The sequence below is a fragment of the Paecilomyces variotii genome, assembly GCF_004022145.1.
Source record: "Paecilomyces variotii strain CBS 101075 chromosome Unknown C8Q69scaffold_1, whole genome shotgun sequence".
Lineage (NCBI taxonomy): Eukaryota > Fungi > Ascomycota > Eurotiomycetes > Eurotiales > Thermoascaceae > Paecilomyces > Paecilomyces variotii.
In genome coordinates, this window is record NW_021167140.1 from 4388593 (window position 1) to 4405979 (window position 17387).

General features: G+C 48.1%; 6 protein-coding genes across 6 annotated transcripts; 2 read left to right on the forward strand and 4 right to left on the reverse strand.

Annotated features, from left to right (window-relative positions):
- Positions 1-121: 121 nt before the first annotated feature.
- On the forward strand, positions 122-3220 carry C8Q69DRAFT_454179 (RNA polymerase II transcription initiation). Its single transcript, XM_028629679.1, has 3 exons — positions 122-403; positions 460-579; positions 652-3220. Exons 1-3 carry the CDS (start codon positions 376-378, stop codon positions 2988-2990), a joined length of 2487 nt encoding a protein of 828 aa, XP_028489879.1. The 5' UTR covers positions 122-375; the 3' UTR covers positions 2991-3220.
- On the reverse strand, positions 3221-5412 carry C8Q69DRAFT_454183 (major facilitator superfamily domain-containing protein). Its single transcript, XM_028629680.1, has 3 exons — positions 4915-5412; positions 3531-4847; positions 3221-3424 (listed from the first exon to the last, which is right to left on the reverse strand). Exons 1-3 carry the CDS (start codon positions 5000-5002, stop codon positions 3336-3338), a joined length of 1494 nt encoding a protein of 497 aa, XP_028489880.1. The 5' UTR covers positions 5003-5412; the 3' UTR covers positions 3221-3335.
- A 795-nt stretch (positions 5413-6207) lies between these two features.
- Positions 6208-8358, forward strand: C8Q69DRAFT_484802 (Alpha/Beta hydrolase protein; the record flags this gene model as incomplete). Its single annotated transcript, XM_028631789.1, has 5 exons — positions 6208-6314; positions 6403-7170; positions 7239-7807; positions 7841-8052; positions 8086-8358. 5 exons carry the CDS (start codon positions 6208-6210, stop codon positions 8356-8358), a joined length of 1929 nt encoding a protein of 642 aa, XP_028489881.1.
- A 112-nt stretch (positions 8359-8470) lies between these two features.
- Positions 8471-10461, reverse strand: C8Q69DRAFT_454188 (hypothetical protein). The gene has a single exon (XM_028629681.1). The coding sequence runs from the start codon at positions 10248-10250 to the stop codon at positions 8709-8711; it is 1542 nt and encodes a 513-aa protein (XP_028489882.1). The 5' UTR covers positions 10251-10461; the 3' UTR covers positions 8471-8708.
- Positions 10462-11129: 668 nt separating this feature from the next.
- On the reverse strand, positions 11130-13284 carry C8Q69DRAFT_513089 (putative HypA protein; the record flags this gene model as incomplete). The annotated part of the gene is made up of 5 exons (XM_028633306.1): positions 12677-13284; positions 12228-12530; positions 11816-12175; positions 11312-11722; positions 11130-11221 (listed from the first exon to the last, which is right to left on the reverse strand). The coding sequence occupies exons 1-5, from the start codon at positions 12825-12827 to the stop codon at positions 11130-11132; spliced, it is 1317 nt and encodes a 438-aa protein (XP_028489883.1). The 5' UTR covers positions 12828-13284.
- A 794-nt stretch (positions 13285-14078) lies between these two features.
- On the reverse strand, positions 14079-17343 carry C8Q69DRAFT_454242 (glutamine-dependent NAD(+) synthetase). Its single transcript, XM_028629682.1, has 13 exons — positions 17074-17343; positions 16670-16998; positions 16449-16601; positions 16359-16395; positions 16281-16306; positions 16138-16229; positions 15498-16084; positions 15315-15441; positions 15045-15256; positions 14940-14982; positions 14877-14885; positions 14413-14821; positions 14079-14344 (listed from the first exon to the last, which is right to left on the reverse strand). Exons 1-13 carry the CDS (start codon positions 17100-17102, stop codon positions 14235-14237), a joined length of 2163 nt encoding a protein of 720 aa, XP_028489884.1. The 5' UTR covers positions 17103-17343; the 3' UTR covers positions 14079-14234.
- Between the last annotated feature and the right edge of the window lie 44 nt (positions 17344-17387).

Below are 17387 nucleotides of genomic sequence, written 5' to 3' on the forward strand. Positions count from 1 at the left end.
CTTCTACGTCAGGACCGAACGGTGAGCTCTGGTTGCCCGGAGGAACCTTTTACCGCGGCAGCGCTGGCCAACCAACCAGAGGCCAAAAAGCGCTTGCGGCTCCCGCGTCTCGGCCGGAGATCGATAACTAAGCCATGAGTTGATAACCAGTCGCCTGGTTATGAGTGTTCCTCTTTTCTTATTCTACATCTATCTCACTACTGCCATCGATATCCGGCTGTGCTGTGCAGTCTCTGGGTGTAGGGATCCGTTAAGGACGCTGCCTCTGCTGTTTTCGAGGCTCTGGCAGCCTGTTCGAGCTCTGTCCCTTCGTTGACCTGCTTACTCTTCTTGGACTCTCCCTTGCCACTGAATATCTGGAAACGCTGAAGCAGGATGCCTGTGAAGCGGAAAGCCGTTGACAGTAAGGATATCCCTGTCTAATGCGAACTGAAGGAGTAGTCGACTAATACCGGCCAGATGGCCCGGCTGGCAGGGCGTCGAAGCGTGCGACTCCCGTTCCGGATCATAGCATCGACAGCGACGACGACTACTCCGAGTACGAAGAGGAAGTGAGTGGGAAAGATAGCAGCTTGAAAGGTTAGCACGGAGTACTTTCCCTTCTGCGGAAAATTACGAAGTGCTAATGCTGGCGTTCTTTTTCTGTTCTAGATGTCGTCGAGAAATTCTCACTCGAATCTTTCAGCAGAAACAAGAAGGCTGCTGTCCAGAGGGAAGACCCTCATTTCGGATACAAGGATTTCTCGTCTCTGCCACTGAAGCCAGATCATGCCAATCGTCCTCTCTGGATCGAGCCGCTCAAGGGCACCATCACGCTGGAGAGCTTCTCGCCACTGGCGCCCCAGGCGCAGGATTTCCTGACTACGATCGCTGAACCGCTGTCACGACCTACACATCTACACGAGTATCGGTTAACAGGAAACAGTCTGTACGCTGCGGTCTCGGTCGGGTTGCTTCCAAATGACATCATCAATTTCCTGGACCGGTTGTCCAAGACGCCTCTTCCGGATACGATCAAGTCATTTATTGTCGACTTTACCAAATCCTACGGAAAGATCAAGGTCGTTTTGAAACACAATCGGTTTTTCGTCGAGAGTTCGGACCCGGCGATGCTGCAGATGCTCTTGCAGGATGAGGTGATCGGTCCTCAGAGGTTGCAAGGGTCGGAGGGGATCACCCAGCAAGCTGCCCCCAAAATGGGTGGGTTGGTTATTCCAGGAACGAAAGATGCGGCGGGAGTCAAGCAGGCGGAACAGAAGACGGCGGAAGGCAATGAAGGTCAACCGAAAGAGGATGATATTCTCGTCTCGTTGCGCGACGAGGATGATGACGATGATCAGGCCCAGGTCCACAGTTTCGAAATACCGAACAGTGCGGTGGAAGTTGTTAAATCTCGATGCCAGGCGATGGGTTGTCCCGCTCTGGAGGAGTACGACTTCCGGAACGATGAGATCAACCCTACCCTGGATATCGACCTGAAGCCGAATGCGCAGATTCGAAGCTACCAGGAAAAGAGTCTGAGTAAGATGTTCGGTAATGGTCGAGCTAAAAGTGGAATTATCGTCTTGCCTTGTGGTGCTGGAAAGACGCTTGTCGGTATCACTGCAGCTTGCACTATCAAGAAGGGAACCATCGTCCTCTGCACCAGCTCAATGTCTGTCGTTCAGTGGAGGAACGAGTTCTTGCGCTGGTCAAACATCGACCCCAGCGACATCGCTATCTTCACGTCCGACAACAAGGAGAAGTTCCGCAGGTCCACCGGTATCATTGTGTCAACATACTCCATGGTCTCTCAGACGAGAGCTCGTTCCCACGATGCTGAAAAGATGATGGATTGGCTGCAAGGACGGGAATGGGGTCTGATGATCCTGGACGAGGTGCATGTCGTCCCCGCCTCGATGTTCCGAAAGGTTACGTCCGCCATCGCTTGTCAGGCCAAGTTGGGTCTCACGGCTACACTACTGCGTGAGGACGACAAGATCAAGGATCTGAACTTCCTGATTGGACCGAAATTGTACGAAGCCAACTGGATGGAACTTGCCGATCAAGGCCATATCGCCAAGGTCCAGTGTGCGGAAGTCTGGTGTCCCATGACCACGGAATTCTACTCGGAGTACATGAGGGAGAAATCCAGAAAGGCAGCACTGCTGTATATCATGAACCCGAGGAAATTCCAGGCTTGTCAGTACCTCATTGACTATCACGAGAAGAGAGGCGATAAAGTGATTGTCTTTTCTGATAACGTGTACGCACTGGAGCGGTACGCATTGAAGCTGAACAAGGCGTATATCTACGGTGGTACGCCGCAGAACGAACGTCTGCGCATTCTTGAGAACTTCCAACATAATGAGCAGGTGAACACCATCTTCCTCTCCAAGATCGGTGATACTTCGTTGGATCTACCCGAAGCTACCTGTCTTATTCAGATATCGTCGCATTATGGCTCTCGTCGCCAGGAGGCGCAGCGTCTCGGCCGTATTCTGCGAGCCAAGCGTCGAAATGATGAGGGTTTCAATGCCTTCTTCTATTCCCTCGTGTCCAAAGATACGGACGAGATGTTCTACTCTTCCAAGCGGCAGGCGTTCCTCGTCGACCAAGGCTACGCGTTCAAGGTCATCACACATCTCCAGGGTATTGAGAACCTGGAGGGTCTCGCATATGCCACACCTGCAGAGCGTCGTGAACTCCTGCAGGAGGTGATGCTGCAGAACGAGACTTCCGCAGAAGTTGAGCATGTTACGGATGATCTCTTCAGTGAGCGTTCTGGCGGACCTAAAGCCAAGGGTGGCAAGAAAGGTGGCGTCAAGCGTAGCGCTGCGACGCTTAGTGGACTTGCTGGAGGTGAAGACATGGCTTACATTGAATACAACAAGAGCAGGAACAAACAGCTCAAAGACAAAGTCGGCCATCATCCGCTGTTCAGGAAGATGGAGAGAGACCGCCAGCGGAGGAAGAAGGAGATGGAGGAATTGAGACGAGAACTGAAATAACGATCAAAAACTATGTACAGTACATTTCTCGCATATCAGACGGCGTTCATTGGTGGTTCGTTTATATAAAGCGCATCGGACGCAGCTTCTCTAGAATATGAGAAAGACGGTAAAAGTCTTAATAATCGACATATCAACCTTCTCACTGTAATTTAGTTAACTCACCAGGTCACTCTACGTGTAGACCGAGTCTTACGAAAAAGCCAAAAGCCGGTCCACGGAAAGACACAATCTCAGCAGAAGCTCGAAGCCAACGTATACCGTATCACGTCTATCTATCTAAAAGTACATACAATATAAAAATCTATTTCCCACAATGCCCCCCGAAAAAGAAAAGGTATCATTTCACTCCAAAAGTACACCTCGTGCCTGTCGAGGATACTTTTTACCAAGAAACAAAAACGAAAGGATCGGTAGAGGTATTAACGCGATTGCTATAATCAAATATTAGATCCTGACCCCATTTACATATGCGAAAAAAGAACGTAAAAAGAAAAAGAAAAAGAAAAAGAAAAAGAAAAAGAAAAAGAAACAACTCACCAAACACCGAATTCATATAATAATACCCGACAGTCCCATGAAGCGTCCCCGAAATTATAGGCCCCGCCATCATAGCCAGAGTCACCAGGAGACCATTCAAAGCATAAGCACGCGCAGACCCACTATTAGGACCATAGACTTGTGGATTTTCAACCTGTCTTTCCTTAACGACGGCCGTTAATTCCAACATTCCTATACCATTGATAAACGGCATGATGGCCCCGATCCCAATTACAGCAGTAATATAGAGAGTCGGACCCATAATCTCTCCATTCGCCGAGGGAAACTGCTCTGCTCCAGGAATCCCTAATACCCAGATCAAGGGTATCAGGCAGACTAGACTGATTGTGATGGGGTATTTGGGACCGATGACATCGTACAGCCACCCGGATAAGGGGCTTATGACGAGAGTAGAGGCTTGGAGGCAGAAGAACATTAGTCCTGTAGCGGATGTTCCCCAGTTGAAGGCCTCTTGGACGTGGAGAGGGAGTGTGGTGTCGAGGGTGGAAGAGATGAAGATTGAAAGAGATGAAATGAGTAGTGCTGTGAGTACTCGGCTCTTGTTCAGATAATCGCGATAGAAGCTGCGTGGTGGGGTTGGTGTGAGATCATCTGGTGGATCTTGAGTCTGGATTGATTCTGGGAAGGAGTGATATGAGGATCCGGTCTCAGAGAGAAGGGGTCGATCTTCTGTTGCTTCGGAGGATGGAGTAGCAATCGTGCCTTTCGAGGAGCAAAAGGACGAAGAAGAAGAAGAAGAATAAGAAGAAGGAGGTCGTGCCGGGACTTCTTTGTCTGACTTCTCTACTACCATAAGAAGACGAGCGATGAAATCCAGCATCAGCACACCGAATGGAGCGGCCCAGGTCGGCCAGTATCCAAGCGCCTCGAACAGGAAGCCCGAGACAACAGGCCCGACAATGAAACCCGCTGAAATAAACGAATTTACCGTCCCCATGACCTTCCCAATGTCATCCTCGCTGACTCTGTCCGCGATTGTGGCCAGACCAATGACCCAGGTCGCGGAGGCAGCGATGCCCTGAAGGATACGTGCGAAGAAGAAAATCCATAAGGAATGCGAACAGGCGAACAGAACAGTTCCCACCAAAGATAGTATCAATGACAGCAACAATGGCTTCTTTCTACTCGGTTTGCGGTTTGCGAAATGCCCAATGATGGGACTGGCGATCAACGAAGTGAAGGCATAGAGGGCCAGAACGACAGTAATGTAGAATTGAGTGTGGATTGGGTCGATATAAAGGCGGTCCTTGAGCATGGAACTTAAGATCGGGACGATGAAACTGTAGAGAAAAGTATCTATAATTTTTTTTAAAAAAAGATGTCAGCGAAGCACCTTGAGGCAAGAAACTAAGTATGATCTTACCAGAAAACAAAGCGACACTGATACAAGCGATAACTAACGTCCTTGATGAACGCCATTGGGTTCCCAGCAATCCCTTTGAAACGGCCATAGTGAGTGGTCGAGAAGGAAGCTCAGAAACTGAGAGGAATCATGGAAAGAGAAATCCTGCCCTTCTTTATGATTATTATCTCAGAATTAAAGTGCAATTCCAGTGGAGAATAAATGGGCTAGTATGAAAGAAAGGTCTCCTCTCTGTCCTTAGTAGGTATTTGATTTTTTTTATTTACTCTGGACAGTGATTTGGAGCTTCCATTCCTCTAGTCTTTCCCCTCCCCCTCTCTTATCCCTTCTTCCACCCTGGACTGGTTGTCAAGAGGCTTAGTATGAAGGCCGAGAAAAGGCGAAAGACCTCCATATACCGAGTACCACGATATATTTAGCATAGAGGTAGTAAGATTGAAATTATTCTCATGATAAGAATAGACAAGACAGAGTACAATGCAAATAATAATAAACTCCTAAATGGTATGAATTACCACCTGTTCCTGCGTTGCTGAGAACCCTTGGATTGTCGATAGTCCCGGGATAATAATGGAATCTGCCATCCCTTGCAACGTTAGTGTCGCCGTATCCACCGTACAACAGCGGCCACGTTGGTGATGATAGACATCCCGCGAATCTGGTTCAAGGAGGTGGCTTGCATATCTACGCGTTGAGCTTGTTACCACGCCAGAAGGACAATGTGCAGATTCTTGGGAGAAACGATCCACTCGGATCGAGTCACGAAGGCTATTTTGGAGTAAGTTGTAGATCGCCGGGGAGTTATTAGCCCTATCTATTACGGTTTCCCTTTTTGACCCTGGTTTGCTTCGACTACATTTTGAAGAAAACCATTCCAAGAATTTCATCCTATTGGTACTTGCATATCCTGGGATTTAAATAATACAGATTATCGCTATCGGCAATATCGATCCGCTATCACAAAATTTGATCAACTTAACGACGGTCCTGCTTTCTCAAATAGGAGCAATTCTAGGGACAATAATGAAAGTTCGTATTCAATCTAAAACTGGAACCCAACCCTTAAATTGTCATGGTTGCTCGTAGTCAGGACATCTGGCTTATCTTCTGCTGCGGGGTAGTTACAAGAGGCACACTTACGGATGAACCAGCCCCAAGATCTTTCTTAGTTAACCAACTAGTCCTGGAACGTACCATCGATCACTCCTGCTGATAAACAATCCATGGACGAGTAGCACAGAACTATCTTGTCAAGAGATACGAAATACGCGGTAGTATACCAAAATCATCAGCATGGTACCTCAAACCGAACGCAAGCCTGCACCCTTCGGAACGTGGGAAAGCCCTATATCCAGCCATCTCCTATCAGCACGTTCTGTCTCACTTCTCGGGCTGGATGTGTATGTATGTATCCCCTATTAAGAGCGCGCTTCAGGACAAATTCAATCGTGCTACACTAGCTAACACATACAAGGAACCCTCTTCGAGGCTATACCATCTCGAAGGCCGCCCCGCTGAAGGAGGCCGTTGCTGCATCGTCGAACATGACTTGTCACCATCTGGCGATATTACAAGCAGAGATGTCCTTCCTGCAGAATATAGTGCCCAGACCTCTATCCACGGCTACGGCGGGACACCGTTCATCGTGAACCCCGCTACAGGCGACTTGATCTTCACTGATGGCAGAACGAAAGGAGTGTATATCTTATCTCCGGAATCAGGAGAAGTCAAACCAATTATCGATGTAGATCCCAGCTCGCCAACAACACCAGTGCGCTATGCGGATTTTCATGTCTGCGCTTCGGAGCCGAATTGGGTCCTCGCCGTCGAGGAGCGAGGAGCAGGCAGTGACGAAATCGATAGAGTCATTGCGATAGAGATATCTACAAAAAAGCAACATGTAATTGCCGAAGGGGCGGATTTCTACTCAAACCCACGCTTTAGCGCTGATGGAAAGCGTGTCTGCTGGGTGCAGTGGAGTCATCCCGATATGCCCTGGACAGGATCCCTGCTTTATGTAGCGGATTGGCTTGGTGATGGGAAAATTGAAAAACCTGTTTATATTGCAGGGGAGGCTCTTAAAGAGAGTATTCTCGAGCCTAGATGGGGTATAGATGGGACGTTGTTCTTTGTTAGTGATCGTACGGGCTATTGGCAGCTATATCGTCTCGATGTCGGGGCCTCGGCGGCAAGGAGGGTGAATTTGAAGGGACTGGAAGAGGTCGAATTCTCAGGAAGGAACCCTGCATTGGGAAGGTAATTAGGCAATGGGTCACTAGGTTGGGATAATAATATTGGTATTCTTGCTGACAATTGCGAAAAAGCTATACCTACGCCTCTATGACTGCCACGACCATCCTAGCAGCAGTCACTATCCGAGCTGCAAACCGTCTGGTAGTCATTGACCTCAAGACGGAAACTTTCCAATTCCTCGATTCAGATCTTATCGAAATTCGCTTCAATGCTCTCAGAAAGCTAACCGACACCAAGTTCGCCATCATCGGAAGCACAGCGCGATTTCCCAACTCCCTGTACGAATTGGACCTCGCTAATCCTTCATATAAACGACTCATCAAGACATCTGCAGAAGTTGACCCGATCCTTTCTACTTTCTTCTCAGAAGCCAGACATATCTCTTTTCCCCGAGTATATGGAGAAGCCCAAGGGGAACAAGCTCATGCGTTCTTCTTACCGCCTCAGAATCCGAACTATCAAGGTACCCCAGGTTCCCTCCCGCCTCTGATTGTCTGGGCCCATGGCGGGCCGAGCAGTCATGTCCCTCCAGGCTTGGCTATGAGGGATCAGTACTGGACTTCCCGAGGGTACGCGGTGGCCTTGCTCAACTATACCGGTTCTACCGGCTACGGACGTCGCTACCGTGAGCGATTGGACGGTAAATGGGGCATCTTGGACGTGGACGATTCAGTCAGCTGCGTGGAGTATCTCGCATCTACCGGGCAAGTTGACCGTACTCGAGCCGGAATCATGGGCCCCAGTGCAGGCGGTTATACTGTACTGCAAGCGCTGTGCGTCTATCCTGATGTCTTCGCGAGCGGCAACAGTGAGTACGGAGTTGGCGACCTGAGAGCCTTGGCGGAGGATACACACCGATTCGAAAGTCATTATCTTTTTGGATTGGTCTTCGAAAGGGGCGGACGATGAATGAGTGAGGATGAGAAAAACCGTGTCTACAAGGAACGCAGTCCTTTGTTCAACGCGGATAAGATCAAGAGTCCCCTCCTACTGCTGCAGGGCGATGCGGACAAAGTAGTTCCCCCAAACCAGGCCAAAGATATGGAGCAGGTCATCAAGGAAAAGGGAGGAGATGTGAAGTTGATTATCTTCGAGGGAGAGGGTCATGGCTTTGCACAGAGCGCTTCAGTGCGAAGAGCCGTTGAAGAGACAGAGCAATGGTTTCGAAGAACGTTGGTGAGATCTGAGTAGTCGATAGTCATCATGCTCATACATGTCTTACACTTCAAGTTCACGGCCATAATCTACGAAGATTGAAAATGAATTGCTCTTACATATATAGTACCATATTGAACTATGCAGAAAAAAGAAAATGTTCAATTTGTCACTTATAGATATATTCCAAAACAAAGCCGTCGCCATAGCACCGTTCCCCTAGAATGCAAGCCAAGGAAATGTAAAGGAAGGCAGATTATTGTTCTGCAGCCAACATTGGGAAGTGAGTGGCGAAAGAATATCAGACAAAGGAAATTCGTGAAGTAGTTGCATCAAAATGGACGTCCCAGGCTGAGAATGCCTAGAGGTAAACCTGACATGATAAATCACTCCTTCCAAAACCAGCCTCTTCGGGAAGCTTTGTCAGAGATCTGGGAGTCACCACTCTCAGACTTCTGCTGGGAGGAATGCTGGGGGTTGAGGACCTCGACGGATTCGTTGCTCTCTTCGCGGCCGTCGGCAAAACGCTTCGTCTTGACGGTCTTCGTCTGGACAGTACCGTCTGGGAGGGTCCGCCGTTCTGTGGAGGTCATGGTAGACACTACAACCGAAGATGGCGAGGCAGTTGAGCCATTAGCAGTCGCTGGGTTGACGGCAGTGGCCTCAGCGGTGTCATTTGTAGTTTCAGGAACGGAGTGCTTGTTTCCACCCGAGATGAGGTCCAGCCAGCTTTCGTTATCTTGTGAGCCGTCGATCTTTGAAATGCGTTGCAGCCTGCGTCTCCTTTCCTCTATCTCATCGCGGTACCGCTGCCTTTCCTCATGAAGAAGACGAAGCAGAGGACTTTGGGAGAACTCTCTGGAGAATTCTCTCTCTCGTGCCTCGATATCCTGGAGGAATCTGTCATACAGATCCAGCTCGCTTACTGGTTCAAATCTTTCAGTGTTCCTTTGAACCTGTTCTTTCGATTCAGGAGACGGCAGGGCTGGCTTGTTATCCTTGTTTTCTTCCTGGGCCTGGCTTCCGTAGAGCATACTCGAGTGACCGTTGCCATTGGCCGTAGGAATATACTTCCAACGATCTCCAAGGCTTCCTCTCTCCACCAATCCACGTAACCAGTTGCTGCCCTTTTCCTTTCTCCTGGACGATTCCGTGTCTCTATCCAGCATAGGCTTGCCATTCTCTAGACGCAGTAAATCCTCGAATGCGTCACGCCAGTGAGGCTCCTTTGGATCTTCTCCCGAGGAAATGTTCAACGACGAAAAGAGCGAAGAGACGATACCCTTGTCACGATTTGCACGAAGTCGAGATTGGCGCTCTAGATGTAAGGGCGAATAAGGACTGAACAGGAGGTATGGGATGGGCCAGGCTCCCGCTTCAGCTTCTTCGAATGTATCCCAGAAAGGGTTGAAAAGGCCGGTGGAGAAAGGGAAGCGATCATCGAACCAGAGTTTGTCGAAGAAGGAATCAAGACTGAAGAAGTCGAACGGCCGGGAGCGATGGGTGTGCCAGCGCCATCTGTCGAAGTCATCATAGTCGGAGCTGCGCGACCATCTGGGCCATTTGGAACTCGACGACGATCTATCGTAGTCTGATTCATAGTGTGTATCCATCGAGGAACCATCTTTGCGACTCGGATCCGTCCCAGCGTTATCGCCCTCTCCGCTCCGTCTTTGTCGTGTATTGTCTTTATACTTGCTATCGTCGGCGAAAATCATCCAGTGGTCTGCTGTTGGCTGCGAGACGGCTGACGGGAGACCCATGACAGATTGGAGAACGGACGATATCTGTTCATCGGCGTAGCGACGAAACGCTACAAAAGGATTCTCCTCCTCATGCCATGACTTCGGCTGGGGTGGCGGGGAGGAGCGCTGCGACTGTTGTTGCTGTTGCTCAGGAGCTTTGCTATCTTCCGGAGAACCGGCCATGCTGCTTTGATGTGATACCCACGATGCGAGCCAGATTGTATTCACAGAGCAAATCACTGTCAACAGAAAGAAAGGGATCCAGAGAGCATCAAGGGAGAGCTCTGATGGAAGCTGTTGGGGACCTTCGCGTGGGCGGCTGTAATCACCACGTGATCGGATACAAACACCGCAAATCTTCTCGTCTTTTCGTTCCGCTTCGTTGCGCCACAATAATTATGGTAATAATATGTCTCCTGGACGGGATAATAATCATTAACTGCGACAAACGCCAGCCCTCATTGATGATATTGATACAAGCATTTCCAGGTTACCATACAACAAATAATATTATTCATTCTCCTCAGCTTCTCCTATTGTCAACATGTTCTGTGTCCTGGAACACTCGAAGCCTCAACATTCAACAAAGTTACGCCTCGATGGATCCACTACTTAGACTAAAGTATGGAATTCAAGGCTCTATTTTAATCTAGCGCCATCTTGAGAGTATGTTTTTAGTAATATAACTACTACTAACTAACTAGTTAGTTAACTAACTACAACCAGCATGGAATTGTCATATTTTCATACGCTTGATCACCCTGAGTCTGGTAACATTTATTCAATCAAAAAGAGTTATATATGATTTCTTATCCACAAGGGAGAAAGCTCCTTGCAGCCTTTGAGACAAGTTCGGATCTGACTCCCTCCTTTTGTTTTCGGTTTGTTTCATCTCCTTTCGTGTCTGACCTCACTACATTCACTTTTATCCCACTGACGCTCTGAAGTCCGCCTATTCTAATGCGGTTCCCTAACCATTCATATCACCTGTATGGCTGTCTGAATAATCCTCCGACAATGGCTCTAGTTATTGCTGCTGTCTGCAGAGGATGCATGGCTCCCCTACATCCCGGATTGATTTTGCATGTGTAGCCATGCCTGCTCGAAACCAGACATGGCAACCCATGGCTGCTCATTATTGAGCGAATCAATAACTGTGCAATATCAAGGTTAGCAGGCACCGCAAGTCTCTTCCGTTGAGCGTCACTGTTCAGAGGCTGCAGCTGTTGGGGATTTCAACTTACGTAGATTGGCCATTTTTAACCACATGCTGTCTACAAGGAAGAAACCCCTGTCTCTCCCGCCTTTCTCAAAGGGTGCACAAATTTTCTGGCCATTAGCAATTGCTCTCAATGTTTTCGCTGTGTGTACATCCTCCTCGGGCCGTTTGATGATGATGTCAAACATAGTTCTCCAGTCTCGCTCATCTTCGTAATTTATAATCGGACTGAGAACCAGTTTCGGTGCGTTATGTGCCGCGTACATGGACATGTCGCAGCGGACTTTCCACTCGAGCAACCGGACCTTGTCCGCCGTCGTCAGACAGGCCAGAGAGTTGATACTCTGGAAGAAAACGGACGCGGTAAGGGCGTGTATAAAGGCAAAATCGAATTTGACCTGTTTTGGCGGATTTTGAGCACCCCCGGTCATGTAAGCTTTGGAGTCAAAAGGTTCGTCAGCGATTTCACGTCATTTCAATATCGATATGGCTCGGCTGCAGGGTAGTCAATTGCCCGAGTGTCACTAACCTACGGCATTTATCATTTGCGCTACAGCCTCATCTAACCGATCTGGACGCACAGAATACTGGCTCGCGTACTTGTTTATCTCATCCGGCGCACGCTTCAGAATCCCGTCCCTCATTTTGCTGATGTCTGTCCATTGCGCCGCACCACGAAGTTTCTCGTCGTCACGGATCCGATCCAAAAGCCCAATAGCGTCTGATGTCTTCTTATCTTCGGGCAAACCATCCGCAGTCCTTTCTGCCCGCAGCAGATATTCACCGACGATCGGCTCCTGTATAGAGCTCTCTGCCAGAGAGGAGGCAACCAAGGCAGGTTGTCCCCATTCGATCCCAAAACCAAAGCGAATCAATGGGTGCATAAACCCTGAAATTGTTATCATGGAATATCCTCGTCTTAAGTTTTGACAATAGCTCACCAGAAAACATCCTGACCAGAAGACCATTGGCGTGCTCATCTCTTGCCAACAGATGTTCACGAATAGTATTTTCTAAACCTTTCGACTCAATCTCGCGTTGGAAAAACTCCAAGAAGTGTGGATAATTCGCATCATCACCAAGAAAGTCTTTGAATTTGTTCTTGTCACTCATGGCTAGGACAACATATTCGTCAACGGGAAGCGCCGGATCATGATTTTTCTTGTTGCTGTTGTAAGTAGTCAGCAGTTCCTCAGACGTTGCCCCAAGAGCATATAATGTCAGGGTCTTTATCGACAGTTGATCTGCCAGTGATCAGCGAGGCATTTCTTCCAGAATGAGTTAATCGTAACGAGAAGCAACGTTACTAGGTACACTGGGTATAACTGGATGCCATATAGCGGTTCCAATTATTTTTACCAGATCAGAGGGAAGAAGAAACCCAACTTACTCCGGGATTTATTGGGCCCAAAGAATATGTGGTGGTTCTCCAAATCGTCTTGTAAGATCTCGGAAACTATTGCAGCCGATTCGGGTTTAACTTCATCAGTGAACGCAGAGGCTTGCGGCGAGCCAATATTCATACGTCGTGCTGTCGCCATGATTGAGATCTGAAATCCTTAAGCATTAGCAGCTTGAGTGTTATAAGAAACAGAAGGAAATTCGTCGAATACGAATAGAAAAGGGCTTCCTGATCTGGTCATTTGGGAGGCAATGAGAGAGGATACGCACGATTGGAGCCTGTGACTTCGACAATGTCAATATATTTGAGCTCAGGAATGTGATTCTGGTAATACTAGCCGGGTTATATACCTTATTCTCTCTCAAACCCTACGTAATAATCCGATGATGGGGGCCGCAGTGGCGAGAGCACCCAATAAGGCTCTCTTCGAACGGACCTAAGTAATGAAACGTTTGATGATGGACAAGTAACTATGCAGTCAGAAAGGTACTGGAAGGCTCCGTGAAGTTGCAGGTGATTGTATGTAAGACAGAGGTGTAAGTAGCGTCTGTGAGGTACGCTCCCAGGAGAGACAGACCCCTAGGCTGGGTGTACATTTAACTTCGCCGCCGATTTGCCTCACGTCACGGACAATGACATCGTGGTTACATGCCTAGGTAGGGGAAGTGCCACTCTATTAATATGTGAAGCTTCTTCATATGTCCAATTCAAAGGAAAGGGAATGGTGCAAGATTCCGAGTATCAGTTCTCAGCGGTCGATTCACACGGGCATATAATCATCCTGCTGTATGACATTTCAAGCACAGTAACCAGAACATAAGCTTCTAGTCCGTCATATAGGACAATGTATATCTGTTCCTAATCCCACTATCAAATGTTCCCTACTATCTCGGTAGCTCACCATGAGTGACCACATTTCAATTGATTATACATCGAAATGCATATAAATGCCCATATCTGACAAGATCAAATAAAAGAATTGTAGCTCTGATAGTATATAATTACTCTCTTCCATAGATTCAGGTCAGATTTTCTGCAGTCAGGTCGCCACAGCATACTGCGTAGAGGATTGGGGTGGAGCTGCCGAGAAGGCACTCCACTGACCAACAGGGGATTATCTCGGAGGCACGCGACTGAAGGAGATGAGGATGCTTTGATTCTCTAGGATTGAGCTCTGAAGCTCTGAGCTATCTAAACTGACAATGCGACTAGCTAAGCCTAAAACGGAAGGAGGCAGGCGATAAGGTATCCGCCTGGTCTGGCATGGCCCTACAGGCCCGAAAGATTATGACCGAAAATAGGTTCTCTTAGCGAGTTTTTATGTTAATACACTAGAAATTCTGATAGGATAAACCGTACAGAAAATCTACTACTGATACTTCCTGGAAGATGCCTAGAAGAACACATGAGATGAGATGCCACACCCCTTCTAGATCTATTTGTAACAAGATAATATTTATTACAAAATGGTACCACCATCGTCTATCTGCCATGTATTACGAGAATATCGACCAGCCTTCAGATCTGCTTGCCTATCAAGGCTAATTCAGGCACTCTTCAGGCCTGTTTTCTGTGCCCGGCCTTCAGTCCATCCCCTGGACTCCCACAGTTTAACGTTCTCCTCCATCTTCTTATAAGCCCAGCTAAATTTCGGGTCTGGGAGATTCTGTAGTTAGCTCTTGCGCATCCTGGAAGTGAATAAGCAATAATAAGATGTCACATACACAAGTATTGCCGGAGGTCGTGTCGGTGGTCTTCAGGCGAATACTGCTCCGCATGGTAGCTTGGCGTGAGAATCGTCATCTTGTGTCTGTTGATAGAATAGTGATGGAAAAAGTGCCTGGTCTTCTCGTAGATCTCTCTGGGACTATATTCGTTGCCCCACAGGTGAAGCAACTTCTCGTACATCGACCAAGGTCCGAGTTTCGCTACCTTTCGCAAACGCCCGAATACAGATAGCTCCGAATACGTAACTCCCATATCTGCCTCGTCAGACTGTACGTATGTGGAGGTAATCGGTTCTAATTCCGCAGTTGGCGTCGCATTGAGGAAGTCCTTTAGGATTGGCAGATCGAAGGAATCAACGGCCCATGCAATAAATTTCTTAAGGTCCACCTTAGAGATAGAGCCAATCTTGGATGATAGTTAGTACTAGCGTGGGGACGAGAATTTCTATTCTGATGCTTACAGGATTCAACTGTAAAACTTGTCAGCAAACGTTGTCAATAACATAGTGGTTAGAGATACTTACATCAGCGCTGCTGCAATCGTACTTGGTGAGGTACCCACGAAGACTGCATAGTTATTAGTAATGAATCAAGGAGCCAAGTAGTTAGCTTATAGAAAAAACCAGTACCTTTCATCCACGTTGGCAGACCCGAGAACTAGAAGACCACCGCCTCCTTGACGTTGACGGACTGTCGGGAGCAACTGTGCGAACATATAGGAGAGGACCATTCTGAGACGTGCTTGCACGTTCTGAAGACTGGCATTTTCATCAGTGCTGCCCCCATGGACCTTGAATCGAGGTGCGAAGTTCGTCACAAAGGTAAAGAGATCGGTGACAGCCTACATTTGTGTCAGCAAGGAAAAGGAACTGGCCGGAAAACACTTTCTAGCGTCACACCTTCACAAGCGTGTCCATGTTTAGATCCACATGATATGCCCCTATATCCTTTGCAAGGTTCTTCGCTCGGTCTCTGGTTTGCTTACTCGAGTTCTCGGTGCCCATATAGCAAGTGTGGAAAATACGGCTAAGATGCGTCAGTGGAATCAGGACATAGTGCAAGAGACTATCCATAATACTAACTTGCAGACTTCCTGTGGCGTTTTAGGAAGCCACTGGGAGCCTTCCGGCTCCCCACACACCCGGCGAACATCTGCTATAACTTCTTGATTCCCTTGCTCGATACCTTTAATCACTTCTCGACACATCGAATATACTATGACAGCGGTAGCACAACTGTCTATGCCTCCGCTGAGAGGAACAAAGTATCCTGCGGAGCCACATCTTCGAAGATAATCCCATAACCAGCACGCAGGTCCCAATGCGATTTCTTCCTCGGGAGCATGGTAATTCGGCTTGAAGGGGTCTGATGGGCAAAGGCTAGGCTCAGAATCACATTCGCGGCGGGAGAGACTGAAGTCTACTTCCAAACGGGTATAAGGTGCCTGCTTGCTGGCCTGGTTGGCCTGAAGTCCACGGCTCGGTGCACATCGGTAACTCCGGACTTCTTCGATATCAACCGTGGCGGTGACCACTTCGACATCATTAAGTGAGAACTGAGAGCCTTGAGCGACAAGATCACCGTTGATAATAATCATGCAGCAGCCATCATAATATAATCGATCGCCGTCGCAACCCTGCTGATTGGCATATAAATAGATACCACCGCTCTGATGACAGTCAACTAACTGAGTATCTGTTCGCTACAGATCTATGTACGCACCAGCCGCGTTGCTTGAGTTATCAAGTTAACCCGTGTGTCAAGCTTTCGGAGTTCGTGATGACTCCCAGAAGAGTTGGAGATGATCTCGACACCTTATACCTGTTAAGACGCTATCTGTATAGTAATAGAGAATTTATACTTACCAGCCAGGCCGTACGGAATGTGCGGACTGATGACCATTAGCAGGGTAGGAAAATGTGACATGAGAAGCATTGACTTACCCATCTGGAGTAAAAAGTTCCTCACAGGTCTCCAAACCTACCATGGTTCATCAGCACAGATAATTCCCGACAGAGGGAATTTCCACATACCAAGACATGTGTCCCTAGTACTAATTACAGCATCTCCGAATGGGACAGTATACTGTCCTGTAATTTCTCCAACGATGCGCTCTAAGTAGTACTTTTCGATCTCTCGAGGGCGCTGCCACGGGGTGAAGTACCGCATTTCTCGGTAATTGCCATCTATGTAACTCAGAAATCAGCGACACAGCTTCCTTTAAATGCAGAGGGGTCCAGGAAGGCATGTTTACCATTAGCCAACCACATTTTAGGCCGAATCAAAAGGATCTTCTTATTGTAGAAAATGACTCTACAGTTGTAACGGACATTCCGGTGACGGACCGGCATGCCGACATCAACCAACATGTCCTGGCAGACTGGATCTTGAATGATGCGGGCGAGCATCTCCCACGAGTGTAGGAACGTGTCCCCCTCAAGGAAGTGATCAAGACAGCCATAACCGGTGATCTCTAACTCTGGACCAACGCGTAAAGTAGCACCAGCTTCTTTCGCTCTGCGGATACTTTCAATAATACGGGCAGTATTTCCCTCAAAATCTAGAGCCCATTGATTCAAGGAGCTGTATATGAGATCAGTGACTGAAGTAAGTACAGTGGAAGTTGCCCAAACGAGCTAAGAACTTAATGACCCGTACCAAGTTGCGAGGGTAACGAGATGACCCATCTTGGAGTATATCTAGACGCTAAATCCAGTAAGGTGAAGCTTTGGCCTATCGATAATCGGTCTAGATACGCCGCGTACTAATGGTTTACCCCGCTTGGCAGCCACCAGAGTCCAACGGGGCGGAAAACTGGACGGTTTGATCTAGAAAAGGCGGACCAATTGAGGAATATCTTCTTAGAATAGATGGGATCAGCCAGGAATACCAACTGTGAACAGATAGAAAAGTTCTGTGAGGCTCAAGAGGCGTCAACTCGTCCAGCAAGATGTCTCCTGCGTCCGCATAGT